The sequence below is a fragment of the Nilaparvata lugens genome, chromosome 1, assembly GCF_014356525.2.
Source record: "Nilaparvata lugens isolate BPH chromosome 1, ASM1435652v1, whole genome shotgun sequence".
Classification (NCBI taxonomy): domain Eukaryota; kingdom Metazoa; phylum Arthropoda; class Insecta; order Hemiptera; family Delphacidae; genus Nilaparvata; species Nilaparvata lugens.
This window is the reverse complement of record NC_052504.1, coordinates 65,527,679-65,546,485: the sequence shown is the minus strand read 5'-3', so window position 1 is coordinate 65,546,485 and position 18,807 is coordinate 65,527,679. Positions and strand designations below refer to the sequence as shown.

General features: G+C 33.0%; 1 protein-coding gene across 2 annotated transcripts in view; it reads left to right on the top strand.

Annotated features, from left to right (window-relative positions):
• Window positions 1-18,807, top strand: part of LOC111052473 (facilitated trehalose transporter Tret1-2 homolog) — a 43,857-nt gene that overhangs the window by 17,661 nt on the left and 7,389 nt on the right. For both annotated transcript variants that reach the window (XM_039439886.1, XM_039439891.1), the window contains exons 2-5: window positions 7,536-7,692; window positions 8,943-9,196; window positions 14,661-14,837; window positions 15,552-15,752. In XM_039439886.1, coding sequence (XP_039295820.1) covers window positions 7,599-7,692; window positions 8,943-9,196; window positions 14,661-14,837; window positions 15,552-15,752 — 726 coding nt within the window. In that variant the 5' untranslated portion in view covers window positions 7,536-7,598. The remainder of the gene's footprint in view (window positions 1-7,535; window positions 7,693-8,942; window positions 9,197-14,660; window positions 14,838-15,551; window positions 15,753-18,807) is intronic.

The window sequence follows — 18,807 nt, the reverse complement described above, 5'->3', positions numbered from 1 at the left end:
GCATAATAACATTGTAGGCTATATAATGGAGCCGAGCAGAGCACACATCCGATCTGTTTCTTGTTCACATTGAGAATGACAGCTAATTGACATGTTCAACCATGCCAATAACACGATAGGAGCCATCTCTCATGGTCTGACGAGGAAGTCGACTGTGATCATTTACACTTGCCTGTCACACTCGTTTTTCGCATTGTTTTTCTCTCGAGAGCACTCGTTTATTTTAAAGTGATTTAGATGATTTTATCGATAGGCTATTTAACTATAATATTTACTGTACTGTATTTGAATGACGTTGATAACATAATGTAATTTTAATTTGATATTATTTCATTATCTTTAGGTTCGTGAGTCCATGTGTTCACCTCAACGACATACATCACTCAAAACTCATTGAATCTGATTGAAGTTCACTTTGTTGGAAAGTAAATGAAAAAAAAATTGAAACCATAAACTGCTAGCGTCTTACTACTGCTGATAGCGAAAAATGACAACAATATGAACAAATTTCTTGATCTAGACGAGTCATTCTTATTTATTTTGAAATGTCTTATCTATGTAGTTCAGTTGTTTCATACAAAATAATAAGCTAGCCAAGTCCTCAAGCTAGCAGTAGCCTAGCTTTAAAGCTCCTAGTAGAACTATAAACGGTTGAACCAAAGAATTGTTATAGGCGAATAATCCTAGTGCCCTTATAGCCTAGTAATGCAAAGCATTCATCATTTCCATCTTTTTAGATTTTCTTCAAGTATCGGTACCGTAGGCCTACACGATATATGCATGTGAAAAACACCAAATGGATGGACGACCTGATAAAAAATTGTTGAAAGAGTTTTAATAGTATTCAAAAATATATAGACTACCATTATTACTTTTCATAAATATGTAGGCTAATAAAGCGGCTAATTGTATTGGTACTTAATATAAGAACTAGGATGAATTTGATACAGCTTATTCAATTGTATTGGGTCTTGGATCTGAGAATAATTAATCCTAACTTTCTACCTCAGACTTAGTGGCTATTGTGGCTAATAGAACCCTGCTAACCGCGAGTTCTTGCTCAACCAGATCGGCCAGCAAGAATCGCTGCAAAAGATCAGACAAAAAAACTTGTATTGGCAAAACTTGTACGGTAAATTTGCGACTTCCCTTACCCATAATTCTGTCTTCAGTGTTTCGTTCTGGCCGAGTTGCATGCTCCGAACAGTGATTTATGATAATAATTATAACTAGTAACAAGCCAACAATAAAATTCCTAATGCTTTTCCATGCTTATAGGCTTTGGTATTAACTCTCCAAGCAGGTCAACAACCCATCTTTGAAGTATCGTCGTTATTCTAGAAACAAATTTAAATGCATAGCCTTTCATGGATGCTGTGAAATTACTGGTTCAAAAGAGACTATTTCTACCGTGTAATGAGTGGAGGAATATCATCTTAAATTGAGAAGAATGAGAGAATATTATGTTAGGTATCTATATAATAAATACAGAATAGATAGAAAAATAGAAATGCAGTTGTTTTCATTCGTGCTATCTGTGAATTGTTTGTCAAGCAGTCTATCCTTTTTTAAGTGATGGATGCACATGGTTTTTGAAGCGTTTTATGGTGTAATTATTCTCAATATTCAATTTTATACGGTATCTTATTACTGCATCATACATGCAATAACTCGATTCAGTTAATGATAATGTGATTTCAATGCAGTCGATGAAAGTTTTATTTTGAAAAGAATTAAATTTTGAAGGAGAACGTCGAGCCCTTTTGGTAAAAGCCTATGAACATCTTTCTTATGAATCAGACTGTCATTGTGACAAATAGCATAACTTTCTTGTACTATTATTGCTATCGTTTTGCTGCCGGTGTGGCTCGGCTGAAATATTATTACCTACTGTCGTTGTATTGCGTTCCAACACACAAAATCTCTGATTCATAAGGTTAATGTCAAGTTTGAAATTCATTGTGCAAACTGTCATGCAAGTAAAACAATTTCCTGTTCGAAATTACGTGTGGACAGTGAAAAAGTGGGTAAAGATGGGCATCACCTTGACCTAGATGATTTTGCGGACTGTCACATCATGTGACTTTTTAATTAAGGTTGCAAGTTAGTAAGTATTTGCTGACCTTCTTGTGATGGTCTAGGCTATGGACGTGAACAAATTATTAATGATTTGTTATCAAGCAATGTTGGAGACTTATTCTTGATTGGGCATAATATTTCTGTACAGAAGCCAAATAGAAACTGATTGAAACTTCAAATAAGGTGATGACTAAGCTAAAATGAACTTTTCAATGACAAGTCTATTACCGGTAGGCTACCAGAATTTTAAGTTGATGTATTTTCAAACTAAAAAGAACTCTCAAAAATGAATTCTGTAACAGGAACTTACTGAACTCAATGTGAAAGTTCCAAATGCTGAATGTGAGAGTTTCAAAACTAAGGAGTTTGTTGTGGAAAGATGAAATAATGATGGTACGGTAGGCCTTCGTTATATGAAGAAAAATGGTGCTGGATTTGTAGATATCTATATTTCAATTGAAAAGTGTAGGTCTATCATAGAACTAGAACATGCTTTTGGAACTCTAGAGAAATCTAGAGTTCAACTTTGGAAGTGATACATCGGATATGAAACAGATACACCATCTAGTATTTTCTATTTTCTTTAGAATCTATGTAAACGTATAAATGCAAGCACATTTACGATTCTTGTCAGTCATCCGTGATTGAAATTTATCGATTTGAATGAATCTGAAGGGTCTTTGTAGTCTTCTCATCTGTGACTTGCAAGTTAAGTATTCTGAAACTGAAAATTTCAAAGCCCCATTCATATCCTCTGTCACTAGACAGACACATGTATATTATCATTCTTCAATATAATTTGCATTTCTATAGAAATACCGGCATTTGACCACGCGTTGACAGAGAATATCATCAATATATTTCATGTTGAACTGGTGTCGGTAAGAATACGAACCAAGTATGTAAACAATAAGATTATCAGTTGAAAATTTTTCAATAGCGGTATAATCTTATTGAAGGAAGGTCAATGTCAGGAGGACAGCATTTTTGCTCAACTGGTTGGAAGGTCAACTGTAAAACTTCCGATTTTGTAAACATAAAAATGTACCTTCTGCTGTTGCGATTCATACATGCCAATAATTTGGCTTTAATGTTATTAAACTTTCACTTGTTCGAGATAAACAATCCAATTAGCAATTACAACGCACATTCTAAATTCCCATGAGGTTTGTGAACCTCAATACAATTTTTCTTCGAAGTGAAAAAATTCTCAGTGCACATGGATAAGTCCCTAACGAGTCTGGGGTGAATGAACCAGTCGACCTTAATAACCGATTTAATGATAAGGCGAGTCTTGCAATGGACCGCTTTCCAATTAAGTTACAAACTAAATTGGATTCTGGTAACAACTTTATAGATTCAATTCAATGTTTTTAGGGTTGTATTTATCATGAAAATTACCGGTATATTTTGTAGACCGTTAACCACCTTTTTTAAACCGATTTTTTCTCCTGATTATAAGGCTATACTAGGATGTTTCTCCTGGAAAGTGGTGTAATGGGAGTCTTGATGTATGTCCAATCTTCATTTATCAGAGGTTCCCGATCGAATACAGTTCTATATCAACGATTCACCTTTGCGTGCCTTATGCTACTCCATCAGTTGAAGCGGTGGCGCTCTGAGATTGAAACATTGACAGCTTTTTCTGTGTATACGATTGATTACCAGCCAACACGATCCAAAGGGTTATACAATCACAATAATATTAAATGAATCCGATTGCATTGTTTTCGAATGAATAAACACTTATCAAATACAATCTTCATGAGAAATTAATGACAGTAGACTAGCACTCTTTTATTTTTTGTGCTTCAGTATATATAGTCTAGGAGTTTTTAAGTTTTTTTTTGAACTTTATTCTACTGAATACGAATTAGGCAACTATTTATGAGATGCCTTACTTTGAAATATTATTAAGCAACCATACTTTCCCAATGCTTATATTTTGCACCCTTAACTTTATATCGAATTGGACTGAGATTGGTTTTGGGCTGTACATTCTCATTGGAAGATCTGAGACTTATGTAATGTAAAAATATGTGAAAATCAGCTATACATTATTTCATGAAAACAGAGATCCACGGTGTACGTTCTATTTTGAATGATAAAATGGTGATTCATTATTGTGAGACAATTATTGTCAAGACTCATCCCTGAACTTCAGGGATGACTGTATTCTTATCTAGGCCCCTTCAATCCACGGTAACCAACATCTTGGAAAATGTGTGAGTATAGGCAAATGCAGTCTGGTATCCTATGAAACATTATGTACGCAGTAACACACTTTTTTATACTATTCATCAGACAAGCTAATAATAATAATAATAATGAAATGTAGGCGTAAAAATTACCTTTATCAGCATGAAATTCAATCGATAGTTGAGTAAAAATTTCATCGCTGTATATTGTTGGTCTGTGTTTATATCAAACGGCCATTGACTCGAAAAATAATACGGTACCTATTAATTTTTAAAAGTATTATTTGTGTCTGAAATTGACAATGAATCATTTCTCTTTCAACCTGTTTTAGCCTCCCTCAAACCTTTTATTTTATTCATCTAAAGGCTTGAACAATAATTTGATAAGTGTTCCAATGGAAAAAATCGTACTACCGGCGAACAAAATATACATAAATATTCCCGACTAGTGTCATAAATATTATGAGCATTGTAGAATCGTGACTTATTTTCTTGCACCTTGAAGACTCCTTAGTGATCATGACATTGAATCTCTAGTGACCTTGAATGCGAGAATGAACTCTTGATTACCTGTTCAATAACTTGAATTCCAACCTAATTATAATTACAATAACAAATTGCGCTTTTTCTTTGCTCTCAGCAATCTCCGAATCTGCTTTATTTTTCTCTTGCTCTAATCTTGAAATAATTACAAATCTTTTTCTGTTTCATCTTCTACTTGAAAAAAGAACTAGCGTAGTTCGTTCAAATCGACGTATTATATTTTCTGCGTAGGAAGTTCTATGCAAATCGGATTATACAGATTATTAACATTAAGACAGATTCCTAAGATTAGAGAAGAACTTGTATTTTGTTTCAAATGACAGTTAATAAAAGAGTTGATGAGAATTGAGCATCATTTTCAGAAAAAAATATTGCTAGCTGGTATTTACTGCAGCAGATGAAGAATACAGAATGCCAAAAAAATTAAAAGATTGAATAAATAAACCTGATCTATTTTAGTAGTGGAAAATCCAGCTTTAATTTACGCTCATTCTGGTATGGAAACAAAACAATAAGATATATAATTGTTTAGAAAAGATAGTCAAAAGAGACATTTACCTGATATATGTCTTTGACAACATTGAATAAAATATGTTTGGGAATATACATCTCATCAGGAAGTTCTCCTAAAATTTAAAATGTAGAAATAGGAGTATTTTTAAAATGATAAGAATCCACTTTGTCTACCAGTATTGATTGAGCTTATCGGTTTTCTATTTTGCTCAACTTGTTAACTATTGATTTTTGTATTAAAATACTTCAAAAATATGGAAATGAATTGATAAAAGTTTAAAAATGAGCCTGAACCATTTTTTGAAACTAGAATATTCCTATCAAGAATGCAATAAATAATAAATGACTTTTATCACATATAATGGAAACAATTGAAGCAATTGATGGAAACAATTCTGTATTTGGTAATTGTTACTCTCGTAGACGACAATAATGTAACAATGATTGTCAAAATTAATAGCCGTGTACACTGTGTAGTGGAGTTATTATTACTTTGAATAAGTACAATACCATCGTAGGTAATATTGTTTGATTATAAGCACGTGAATCAAACATAATTTCCTTGAGACTTTGAATAAGTTCACACATTCTGATTAATGCCGCTCTTCCTGCTAGACTACAATAATAGCGGAGCATCAGTCTGAGGATTCAAAAAGGAAGCCACACATTATCTGTGTAAACCAATCAACAACCGTTTATAGCTCAACATTTGTTATCCCCCAATTATATTGAGGCTTCATTCAAGTTTTTTCAAGATCTCTGACACTTCCAGTTCTTTATAATTATCGATAATTATTTCAAATAATTGAATCACATCACTGAACTAATTTTTTTATTATTTGAATTGCTATGAAATTGTATTTCACTATTAACTCTCCTATTCATCGAATGAAATTCACTACGCAAAAAATAATATTAGGCTAATCTCAATTTGGACAATCATATTTCTATTAAAAACAATAATAATAATAGTGGAATTTTCAAGAAGTAATTGTTTTAAAATATTTTCAGATAGACGATATTGAAAAATAAATTGCTTTAAAAGTGACGAAGTATCACTATTTGAATCATTTTTCCCTTCAATTTGCACAAATTGGAGCCTTATAATTTCACGTATAAAATGCATAGGCCTATATGTATGCATGTATAGCCTACAATAGGGAATTTCGGTAATAAGCTAGTACTAAACTCAAATCCTAATCAGCACTAAAATATAGGAGTCTTTGAAGGCTCAAAAAAGGATTTGAGTAATAGACGTGATATTTGGACTTTTGTTAACCTCGTATTTTGAAAATAGATTGTGATACATTATAATTATGTTATTAAAAATATGCAAATCTTAATAAATCCAATGTTATGAAATGGATTAGCATCCTTCAAAGTATCTGAGACCATTCATGCATGTTTAAAATCGCATATAAAACGTTAATGTTGGTGGATATTTACAAAGACCACAATAACTACACTAAAGTATTGTTCAATCGCGTGCACTGTACAGTACTAATCTTAAATTGCTTGAAAAAGAGCTGAAGAAAGTGAAACAAAACTTTACGGCTTTTTCAATTCGTGGATTTTAAAGGTGGGGAATTGAATGAATCACAACAATCTTAAAGTACAGTTAGTTGTGATGAAGTAATGTGATATGTTCAATGAATGAAGCATCAATATCGAATAAGAACTATATCATACCTATATGATATGGAGTAGTGTGATTAGTTCAATGAATCAAGCATCAATAACTATAATAAGAATGTAGCTTATCTAATGATAGAAGTTTGACTTCTATTTCAGTTTGATGAAAGTCTCTACATCTTTACAATAATTATTGTGTTCATTGTGTTGTGCTATTACATATAGGCTACATTATTCATTTATGGGTTGTTGAAATATTTGCTCTATAATCTAATTTAATCAAAATCATTTTCCGAAATTAAATCAGAATCATAGTAATTCCAAGAAAGGAATTCAACCAAATTTTCAATGGAGAACCCAATAATCTTTGTTGAGATATACAACGAATAAGTTTTGGTAGAAACATTCGGAAGAAAGAAGTGATTCGAATATAAATTGAACATTAATCTGGCTTTTTTTTGAAAAATGAGGCTTTCTGGCTAGAAAAAAACTCCAATTTAATTAGCAAAAAACCATGTGATAAATAAAGATTTCAAAAACACGTGATGAGAATTTTCTTTTTTGTTCCAGATAATTCATCTAGATTCGTTTTTGTGTATGCTAAATTGTTGCTGAGGCAAGTTGCAAGCAATAATGAGCACCAAGGCAACGACTGTCAGTGCTCAGACCCTGGTGTCGACTGCCGTCCCGGCGGCCAAACTACCGCAGTATGTGGCTGCTCTCATTGGTAAGCTGTTTGTTAAAAACATTAATCTCAACTGCTACCAAATAGTAGGCCTATACGTAATTCTGAAAATTCACTGCGGAAATGTTATTCAAACAATCAAACGATTTAATTTGATAATTGAGTAAGATAACAGTCTTTTAATCCACATAAATATTATCACAGAAATTACACGCTCATGGGAACTCCATGCATAAAAATTACTGCCAGTGAGAAAATAGCATATGACAGGAACAAAGAGACCAGTTTGTACCTATGTTTTGTCAATTTTGATGTGTTTCCCTGAAAATGATTAATTATAATTAGTAATGACGATAAAGCTCATTGTTGTTCTGTACTAAATTTGAAAATACTTGAGCAAGTTTGTCAATTCTTGTACGGTACTTCAAAGAATGCGCATCTGCACCTCTGATCAATTGAGTGCAGCAGTGTAGCCGAATAGATAAGTTTAATTTTGATTAAAATTGGTTAAAAATATTGCCTGTATATTGAATAAAAGAAGTCTAATATAGTAAAACAATAATGTTACAGTGTACAAATTTTTAAAAGCTTCTGGAGTCAAAGTTAAAATAGAGATGACAATTCATGGAAGTCTTTGAAGATGAATTAGTCAATAGAAAATATGATAATTTGCAAATTAGACAATAGAATAATCAATATATAACATAAATATAATACATGACCTATCATTTTATTTTGGCAACAGTAGGCTACTGATAAATTCCCTATTGTATATACCTACGTATATTTAGTTGATGTGTTGCTTTTGTTTTCTTAAGTAATAGAAGATGAACAAAAACATGACTGTACAAAAATTTTAATATTCGCTGATATATATCATTGTTTTGATTTTGTGAATGTGTAACATGAAATAAGTAAATAATTAAATAATTTCCCAAGTTCCAATTACCAAATAGTAATTATAAATTTAATTCAATAAATTTATTCAACTAAGCAACTTTTCACTTCGCCCATGTGTAGTGTCCTGGAGTGCAGGACTTAAGGTGATCGAAGAGTGCATTTTAGTCCATAAGTTCTGAGGCATTTTGATGTGTAATGCTCTTGGAAGGGTGTATCCTACTAGCATACCATGTAGGACTACCGTATACCAATAACTAGATCTACTTAAAATTTCAATAGAAAAATGATTGAGAGCAAGCTTGCTGTGAATGAGAATATCAGTTTTCGTTTATTATTAATTTCATTTAAATAGTTTATTGTGTGATATATGTGATTGAATAATGTGATTGCAGCCACGATCGGAGGCTTCTGCCTTGGCACGGTGCTGGGATGGACGTCTCCGGTGCTGACGTCACTGTCCGACTACTACGGCTTCGAAGTGAACGTGGACTCGCAGGCGTGGATCGGATCCATCATGGCGATTGGCGCCATGGTCGGCTGTCTGCCTATGAGTTGGATGCTGGATACGTTCGGCCGCAAGTCCACCATCATCATCCTCACCGTGCCCACCGTCGCCGCTTGGATGATGATCATTTTTGCACCCAGTGTAAGTAGGCCTACTCTCATTCACTCTCATTCTTCACACTCATTCTCATGAGATCTCATCCCAATCCTGAGGCTTTAGAACAACGAGTTTCATTGGAGAATATATCTTTGGAATACGACTCCGATCAATAATTTATACACTAATTCCATATTTATTTTTTTTTTATTTACATGAATAGAAAAATTACAACAACATATAGAGGCTTACAGCTTTATGCCAAAACAAGCCTCATTGAAAATCAATTGTTTATACAAACTGAAACTAAATTAGTAAGAAAGAAAAAAAACTAAAAATAGCAATAAAAATAGTTTGGAAGAAAGATTATAAATAGGAAATAACACAAGACACAATAGAAAATAGAAAAAAGACTAAAGAAAAAAAAGGCAAATTGAAAAAAGAGAATAGGTAGCAAGCCTATTATAGAAGAAGAATTTGAATTTTAAATTTTTATGGTCTGAAAATTGATTAAACATTTATAATTTAAGAGCTTGATAACATTGTTCACTAAAATTGCGCAAATTATCAGCGAATATATCTAGAATCGTATTCAAAGAATTGTACAATCTAACAGTTTTTTGTAAGAAACAATTTGCATGATGTACAGTGTATATTCTATCCAAAGCAAAAAACATATTTAATCTAGGTCTATTTAACGGAACAAAGATACTAAAGAGTTCGATAATATTCGGAATGTCTAAATGATTATTCAATATTTTAAATAAAACAATTGATGATACGAAATCCCGCCTGTTCTTCAATGACATAATTTGAAAACTGACTCTCAGACACCTCATAGAAAAGTCATACGGGCATGAATGTCCATACTTCTTGTAATACATGAATCTGAGGAATTTATTTTGTATGCGTTCGATACTACTAATATATATCTCTTGATAAGGACTCCAAACAACTGCACAATACTCAAGTCTATTTCTCACCAGGGCCAGATACAGCATCTTGATTAAATCAATGTCTGTGAAGTGTCTGACATTTCTTATGATAAATCCTAGCATCTTATTTGAAATATTAAGGATGTAATTAATGTGATCTCTGAAGGTGAGAGTGGAGTCTATGTAGACACCCAAATCCTTAATCACATAAACTCTTTAAAGATGTTCATCTAATAATTTGTAGTCAGCAAAAATCTGTTGCTGTCTAGTGAAGACAATAAATTTACATTTCTTCACATTTAATGCCAGATTGTTTTTTTCACTCCAATCATTCAACCTGCCCAAATCCTCCTGTAACATCTGAGAGTCCTGATCATCCTGTATAGTTCGATAAATTTTAACATCATCTGCATAAATGAGACAATTACTGTTTTTAATACACTCTGGAATGTCATTAATAAGTAAAAGGAACAAAAGAGGCCCAAGATTACTCCCCTGGGGCACACCTGAACCACTCGTGAAACATTTTGATCTAATATTATTGAAATACACAAAGAATAAACGCTGACTGAGGTATGAGTGAAAGAAGGCAACCATTTCGGATGTGAAACCAAAGGCAAACATTTTCTGCAGAAGGATTTTGTGGTCTACCTTATCAAAAGCTCTGGAATAATCGAGGTAAATTGCATCAACACGTATGCCTTTATCAAGGTGACTTGAAATGTAATTAGTAAATAGGAGAAGATTACTGACAGTTGATCGTTTTTTAAGGAAACCATGCTGACTAACCGTTATAATGTTTGAAAATTATTGAAAATATGCTCAAACAGTACATACTCGAATACTTTTGCAGTTGCATTCAAGTTGGATATTGGCCTGAAATTTTTCAAATCATTTAATTTTCCACCCTTAGGAATCGGAGTGACTCTTGCCTCCTTCCACCTTCTAGGAAACTTGTTTTTACGGATGGACAGGTTGAATAAATAGTGTAGAGGCCTAATCAAAATTTCCCCACAGCCCTTTATTATATAGGGGGGTATGTTATCTGGACCACAAGATCTTTTAGGTTTTAGGTTTTTAATAGATTCAGCTACTTCTCCCTCAGTAATGATTCTTATATTAAAAGAGTCTGAGACACCGTTTATTTTGAAATTGTTATTGGGACCTACTATGTCGTCGAGAACAAAGTGAGTATCATTATCATAAACAGACGCAAAATGATCAGCAAATGCTTGAGATACTTCTCTAGCAGGAATCTTCACATTGTCAATTTCATATTCCCCAGGTACGGTTCTATTTGCTCTTCTATCCTTCACGTAGTTCCAAAAACTTTTAATGTTAGTTTTAGCACTGTTTTGTACACCTGTTATGTAGCTGTGATATGCAACTGTTATTTGAAACTTCAGTTTAGTTCGAACTTCTCGAAACCTTTCCCTGTAATGATTTGAAAACTTTCTCAAACGGGCTAACTTATTTTTTAATTTGAGATTTTTTATGATATCATTGTTAAACCAACGTGGATACTTAATACTACTTATTTTATTTATTGTTGGAATACATTGATTCATAGCCTTAAGCAACAAATCATAATAATACTCAACGGCTTTATCAACATCCTCAATCAAGTATAAACTGTCCCAATCAGAATTTTGTAAAGTTATATAAAGCTTATGAAAATCTGCTTTTTTAAAATTATAGTAAGAAATGCTAGTGGGAAGGAAAGCTACGTGAGTCATTTCAATGTGAAAAACAAGAGCAGGGTGGTGACTATTTTCAGCAAGCGTGGGATCGTCTTGCCTGGTAACATTCAACGGGATATTACTCAAGATTAAATCAAGAGTTCTTCCATTTATATTTGGAACATTATTGAAGGAATTCAAATTTAACAGACTCATTAATTGAGCAATACATCTAGCCTTACTGGAGCCGACAGAGAAGTTGAAATTATAATCAGTCATCGTTATAATGTCATCGTTTATCAAACCGTACTCGTTTTCAATACTCTCTACAAAGTTCTGATAATCGAGGAGTCCAGCTGTTGGTCTCAGATAAACTGCTGTGATGTTGATAGTTCGTCCAGGCAGACGCAGTCTGACAGTGAGTGATTCGGATCTGACCTCCGCACGCACACTCACCAATGCAGTCGACAACGAAGCAGCAACAGCCACCAGCACGCCCCCGCCTCTCCATATTATATATTACACCGGAACAATTCCGGTGATCAGTTGGAACTTGTCAGTTGACACTATACTGACTTATATAATTTAATATTGAAAACGTTATAAATCGAACAATAGTTACAATCACAGTTGATGTATACATCGGGTGTCCCACGAAGAGGTTTACAAGTTTGATTTTTATTTTGTGCCCATTCATGCACCGAACTTTTTTAAATTTTACACAGTTTATAAAGTAGGTTCTAAAAATATTAGTAATTTCAACTCCCTAACCTTTGTAGAAACAAAATGGCGGCATATTGAAAACGATACTTTAAAAACATTAAGAAGGTATTTTTGGTTTTATAAAATATTTTTATAGTTGCACTTTGGGGTAATATAACTTCTGAATGAAACAACTAGAACAAGGCCTAATAAAAAACCGTAAAAGTTCAAAATTATTGAAATTGAAACCCATCCACAGAAACACACTGATAACAGCGCTTAAGAAATGATTCGTAAGCTCTTACAAAGAAACTCCGCGGTATCCGGAGAAGTTCCTCTTCTATTGATCGTTTTAGTTCCACATCATTATTGAATTTATGGGTATAAACTTTCTCCTTCAAGTAACCCCATAAAAAGAAGTCACAAACAGTTAAATCTGGTGATCACCCCGATCAATCATTGGCCACCCCGGCCAATCTGAAAAATCACTTCCACGATCAATCCAACGGCCATGAAGTTTGTCATTTAGTAATTGCTTAACATGATTTGGGAAATGAGGTGGAGCACCATCTTGTTGGAAGATTGCTTGATCCATTTCTGGTACCATCAAATGAGGCAATACTACTGCAACGTAGTAAACAAATAAGATAATAACTCATGAAAGTAGTAAGCGAATTGGTTAAATTTTCAATATGCAATATATGACGCCATTTTGTTTCTACGAAGGTTAGAGAGCTGAATTTTCCCAGAATATTTTCAGAACCTATTTTGTAAACTGTGTCGGTGCAAGACTGGGCACGTAATATAAAATTAAACGTGTAAACCTCTTCGTGGGACACCCGGTATAACTTGTCTATAAGGTAAGGTACTTGTATTTTTTTAACTCATTAAAAATGAGTATTTAATCAATGAATGAGTAAAAAAATGAATAAATTTTATTCATCTGCACGTACTTTTTTGAGATTAGCTCAAAGCAAATACTCATATTCGTATACTATTCAACTCGTACATAATATTCATTAAAACCGGGCTTCTTGAATTTTTTATAATTTTTCAATAACTTTCATAAAAACTGTCAAGATTTTAAGAATTTTCATTAAATCAGTAGACAGTGACATTCCATATGGATTCCTAATATATGGACGAATAAGATATGGTTGACAAAAAATGTGATAAAAAATATGATTCAAGTAATCGAATGCATATTATTGTACTGCATTATTATTATTTATTATTATTATTATTATTATAATTTTTACAATAAAGCACTGAATGGGAGAGAAAAACTAAGGATACTCCTTGTACTATTTCTCTCCCAAATTTAGATATTATTTTAAAAGTCCGAAATGAGGTTATGATTCCACTTTTCTGAAATTTAGTCCTTTTTCACTCAAAAACAAAATGAACTAAGAATTTTGAATTTTGAAGGTTGAGAAACTGGATAGAAAACAAAAATATCACACTCAAATCACTAATGATTGAAACATTTTCACGTAATTTTACAAAATTTAGAGCCAGAAAAATAGAACTTATTTTTCAGCACAGCTGACATCCTCTTTAAATACATACATGTATTTAAATACTCTTTAAAGAGGCATTAATTGAATATGAGAAGACCAGTGAAAACAAAGAATGAAGTGAATGGACAGAATAGAGGCTGATTTGCTATAAATTGGAGGGGTGAAGCAGAGGAGGCGTCAGACAAGGTAGCCTACTGAGGAGTAGGGAATTGCGCGACGGGAATACTGGATGACCCCCATGAACAATATTATTGATAAAAAAGAAACCTCGACTTTTGAGAGGCAAAAACACCTCTATTTGGCGAGGCAAATGCACTCTAATATTCTCTAATGTGAAATATTCTAGAGAATGTAGAATTATTAGGTATTTCCTACTACTTATATCTGAAAACTTATTTCCAAGTTATTGTTTTTTCTCACTCATCTGTTTGATTCTAAATTATCAACTTGATTTATTACTGGACTACCGTGCTCTGAAATATTAGGTGCTATCTGTGAATCATAAAAAAAATTATTGTTTTACCACTCAAATCTGATGTTATAGCTTTCAAGCTTTTGACGTATTTTATTCTTAATACAATAATAAAAGGGTACTAGTATAATGTCAATCAATAAAGCTTTTCAAGTAGGCCTATAACCCTATCATACTAAAATGTTCAAATTCATTTTGCAGGTGACAGTAATTTGCATAGCCAGGTTCATACTTGGTTTCACCACCGGAGCATATGCAGTTGCCGTGCCATTATACACCAGCGAAATAAGTGAGAACGAGATCCGAGGAACGTTAGGAACATATTTTCAACTACAACTTACAATTGGAATAACATCAGCTTACATTCTGGGAAGTCTGGTAGGTTTAAAATCTATCTCATGTCAAAATAGAGAAAACCAAATCATCATTATTCCACGAAATTCTCAGTAGAATTGATCAGTTTGAATGATAATGATCATTTAACTTATATTAGGTATTTATTATCTTTCCATAATTCTTTCGAGATCAAGCACTTTTGAAAAGAGAATATGCCGTACAAACCCATTACTTCTTATATACACATGTAGCCTATTAATAATATACAATGTATTAACCTCGTATTGATAGATATATAGATCATTCCTCTGGAGGATGCGATTCCTATGAAATTTTCATTGAAGGCAAGGCTATAGACATGAATTTGAAGCAACTATTTTGAGAGAGCAAATGTTTCATTGAAGTGAATCAAAGCTAGGCTTTAATGAGCAAACATATCACAGAAATTCATAACAATTCTATAAATAGTTTATTATTGAAATATTAATGTTCGATAAACGATTTTTCTGTTTCCAATGAAAGAGAATTGGAGAGAATGTTATTTCCTTTGTATACAATGCCTCCTCATCAGAAACTGAGTACCGGTTAAAATAAATTATATATACCTACAGCTACCGGTATTACTCAATCTGAGTCGACCCAGTTTGAGTCTCTGTATTGTCTTGAATTTGTGTCTCTGTGTTCTATTCAACTCGAATAGATTAGAATGGACAAGACCGGGAAGTAATGAGTTCTTATATGAGAAATGTGTTTCAGCTACCCATCTTCTGGATGACAATGGTGTGTGGTTGCATACCGGTTGTGTTGGCCCTGGCTATGTTGATCATCCCCGAGACTCCGACCTACTACTTAAAAAAATTCAGGGTTGATGAGGCAAGGAAAGCTTTGCAGTGGTTCCGTGGCAGCCATTATGATGTTGAACCCGAGCTTATGCTTTTGAAAGCAAATTTGGATCAGGTGAGTCAATAGGACTACATTAGCTCATAACAATTCCACTTTCTTATAAAAAATTCCAAACATAATAAATCAAGAAAGATCAATAGATCTCGGTAATAATTATTAAAACATTATATAAATTGCAGAATAACTTCTATTCAAGAATGACAATAGTTTAATGTTGAAGGTTTACATTATGCAAATCGATGAGAGCAAAAATAATTTGAACTTACATTACGAACTATACGTGTGTGAAAATATCAAGATAGAAGCTAGAATTGTCAAAGAAAGTTTTTTGCAATATGACTGTTGAACTGCATCAGGCAGATTCAGAAAACCATATACGAATACGTAAATAATTGCTCAGCCTCCACATTGTATAAGCTTGATCTCAAACACTGTTCTCACGCTACAGCAATAAATTTCTGTGTTTGTGAATTGTCGGCTCTTATAGGAAGAACCCTAATGATTATAAGATGACACGTAAGGACCATTACGTAGACTATGAATTGTATGATAAAATGCCAGCAGAATTCGCAATGTGAATGTCCTAAATTCATGGCAATTCTCCGATTATCTGCAATCAGCTTGTATCACATCAGTTACAAACTGCAAGGATGAATTATTTATTTAATACTCGAACCAGTGAATAATAACATAGCAGAGGCTATTTATTCATAACTTTTTAACATTATAACTTATGATTTCCTTGTAAGGCTTTGAATTGATAATCTATAAGGTTTTTAGGAAAATGATGATTTTGCATGAATAATAATATGATATATGTTTCATGTTCTATTAATAAATGCATTATTCTCGTCACTGTCACATATCCAATCATTCAATAATTAGGTACCGTACAATTGAAATTTCACTGAATTAACTAGGGAGTAAGAGAATAGAATGCTATCATTATACAAAAGTGAGTCATATGTATGGGAATCCTTTATTAAGTTGAAGACTGTTTTAGATATAATACAGTTACTTTCAGTTTAAGTTATTGGTCGAATACCCTACCTTTTGACGTACAACAGAACTTAAACCCCTCATAAGGCGGCGACTTAGGGGTTGACTCGAATATTTCAAATTACACCCATTGTGTGGCACATAATTTCAAAGGCCTTCTTAAAAAAAGAAAGATGGACTCATTAAAAAAGTTCTATGATGCTTGTATCCAAAATGGCGGCTGATTGAAGTTTTATTTTTTAAGGGAATGAGGGGTTGTAACTCAAATATTTTAAATGTAAACACGCATTTTGTGGTACATCATTTTATATGGCTTTCTAAAACAAGAAAGATGACATAAATAATAATGGTCTGTGATACTTGTATCCAAAATGGCAGCTGATTGAAGTTTTAGTTTTTAGAGAAATGCTTGATAAAGTTCAATCAGCCGCCATTTGGATACAATTATCATAGAAAATTTTTATTGATGTAGGTAGTCTTTCTTGTTTTGGGAAGGCCTTCAAAATCATTTACCACACAATGGGTGATTACATTTAAAATATTTGAGTTACATACAACCCCTCATTTCTTTAAAAACTAAAACTTCAATCAGCTGCCATTTTGGATAAAAGTATCATATATAGAACATTATCATTGATGCCATCTTTCTTGTTTAAAAGGAATTCAAAATGATGTACCACACAATGCGTGTTTACATTTAAAATATTCGAGTTACAACCCCTAAGTCACCCCCTTAATTATAAGGGGCTGAAATTCAGTTGTACGTCAAAAGGTAGAGTATTTGACCAATAACTTATCCTGAAAGTTACAGTATTATATCTACAACAGTCTCCAACTTATTGAAGGTTCCCATACATTAGGTATATGTCTCCAATGAAAGATAATTGGAGAGAATGTTATTTCCTTTGTATCCAAAGCCTCCTCATCAGAAACTGAGTACCGGTTAAAATAAATTATATATACCTACAGCTACCGGTATTACTCAATCTGAGTCGACCCAGTTTGAGTCTCTGTATTGTCTTGAATTTGTGTCTCTGTGTTCTATTCAACTCGAATAGATTAGAATGGACAAGACCGGGAAGTAATAAGTTCTTATATGAGAAATGTGTTTCAGCTACCCATCTTCTGGATGACAATGGTGTGTGGTTGCATACCGGTTGTGTTGGCCCTGGCTATGTTGATCATCCCCGAGACTCCGACCTACTACTTGAAAAAGTTCAGGGTTGATGAGGCAAGGAAAGCTTTGCAGTGGTTCCGTGGCAGCCATTATGATGTTGAACCCGAGCTTATGCTTTTGAAAGCAAATTTGGATCAGGTGAGTCAATAGGACTACATTAGCTTATAACAATTCCACTTTCTTATAAAAAATTCCAAACATAATAAATTGAGAAAGATTAATTTATAGATCTCGGTAATAATTATTAAAACATTCTATAACTTGCTGAATAATTTCTATTCAAGAATGACAATAGTTTAATGTTGAAGGTTTACATTATGCAAATCGATGAGAGGAAAAATAATTTGAACTTACATTACAAGCTATGTGTGTGAAAATATCATGATAGAAGCTAGAATTGTCAAAGGAAGATCTTGCAATATGACTGTTGAACTGCATCAGGCAGATTCAGAAAACCATAATATACGAATACGTAAATAATTGCTCAGCCTCCACATTGTATAAGCTTGATCTCAAACACTGTTCTCACGCTACAGCAATAAATTTCTGTGTTTGTGAATTGTCGGCTCTTATAGGAAGAACCCTAATGATTATAAGATGACACGTAAGGACCATTACGTAGACTATGAATTGTATGATAAAATGCCAGCAGAATTCGCAATGTGAATGTCCTAAATTCATGGCAATTCTCCGATTATCTGCAATCAGCTTGTATCACATCAGTTACAAACTGCAAGGATGAATTATTTATTTAATACTCGAACCAGTGAATAATAACATAGCAGAGGCTATTTATTCATAACTTTTTAACATTGTAACTTATGATTTCCTTGTAAGGCTTTGAATTGATAATCTATAAAGTTTTTAGGAAAATGATGATTTTGCATGAATAATATGATGATATGTTTCATGTTCTATTAATAAATGCATTAT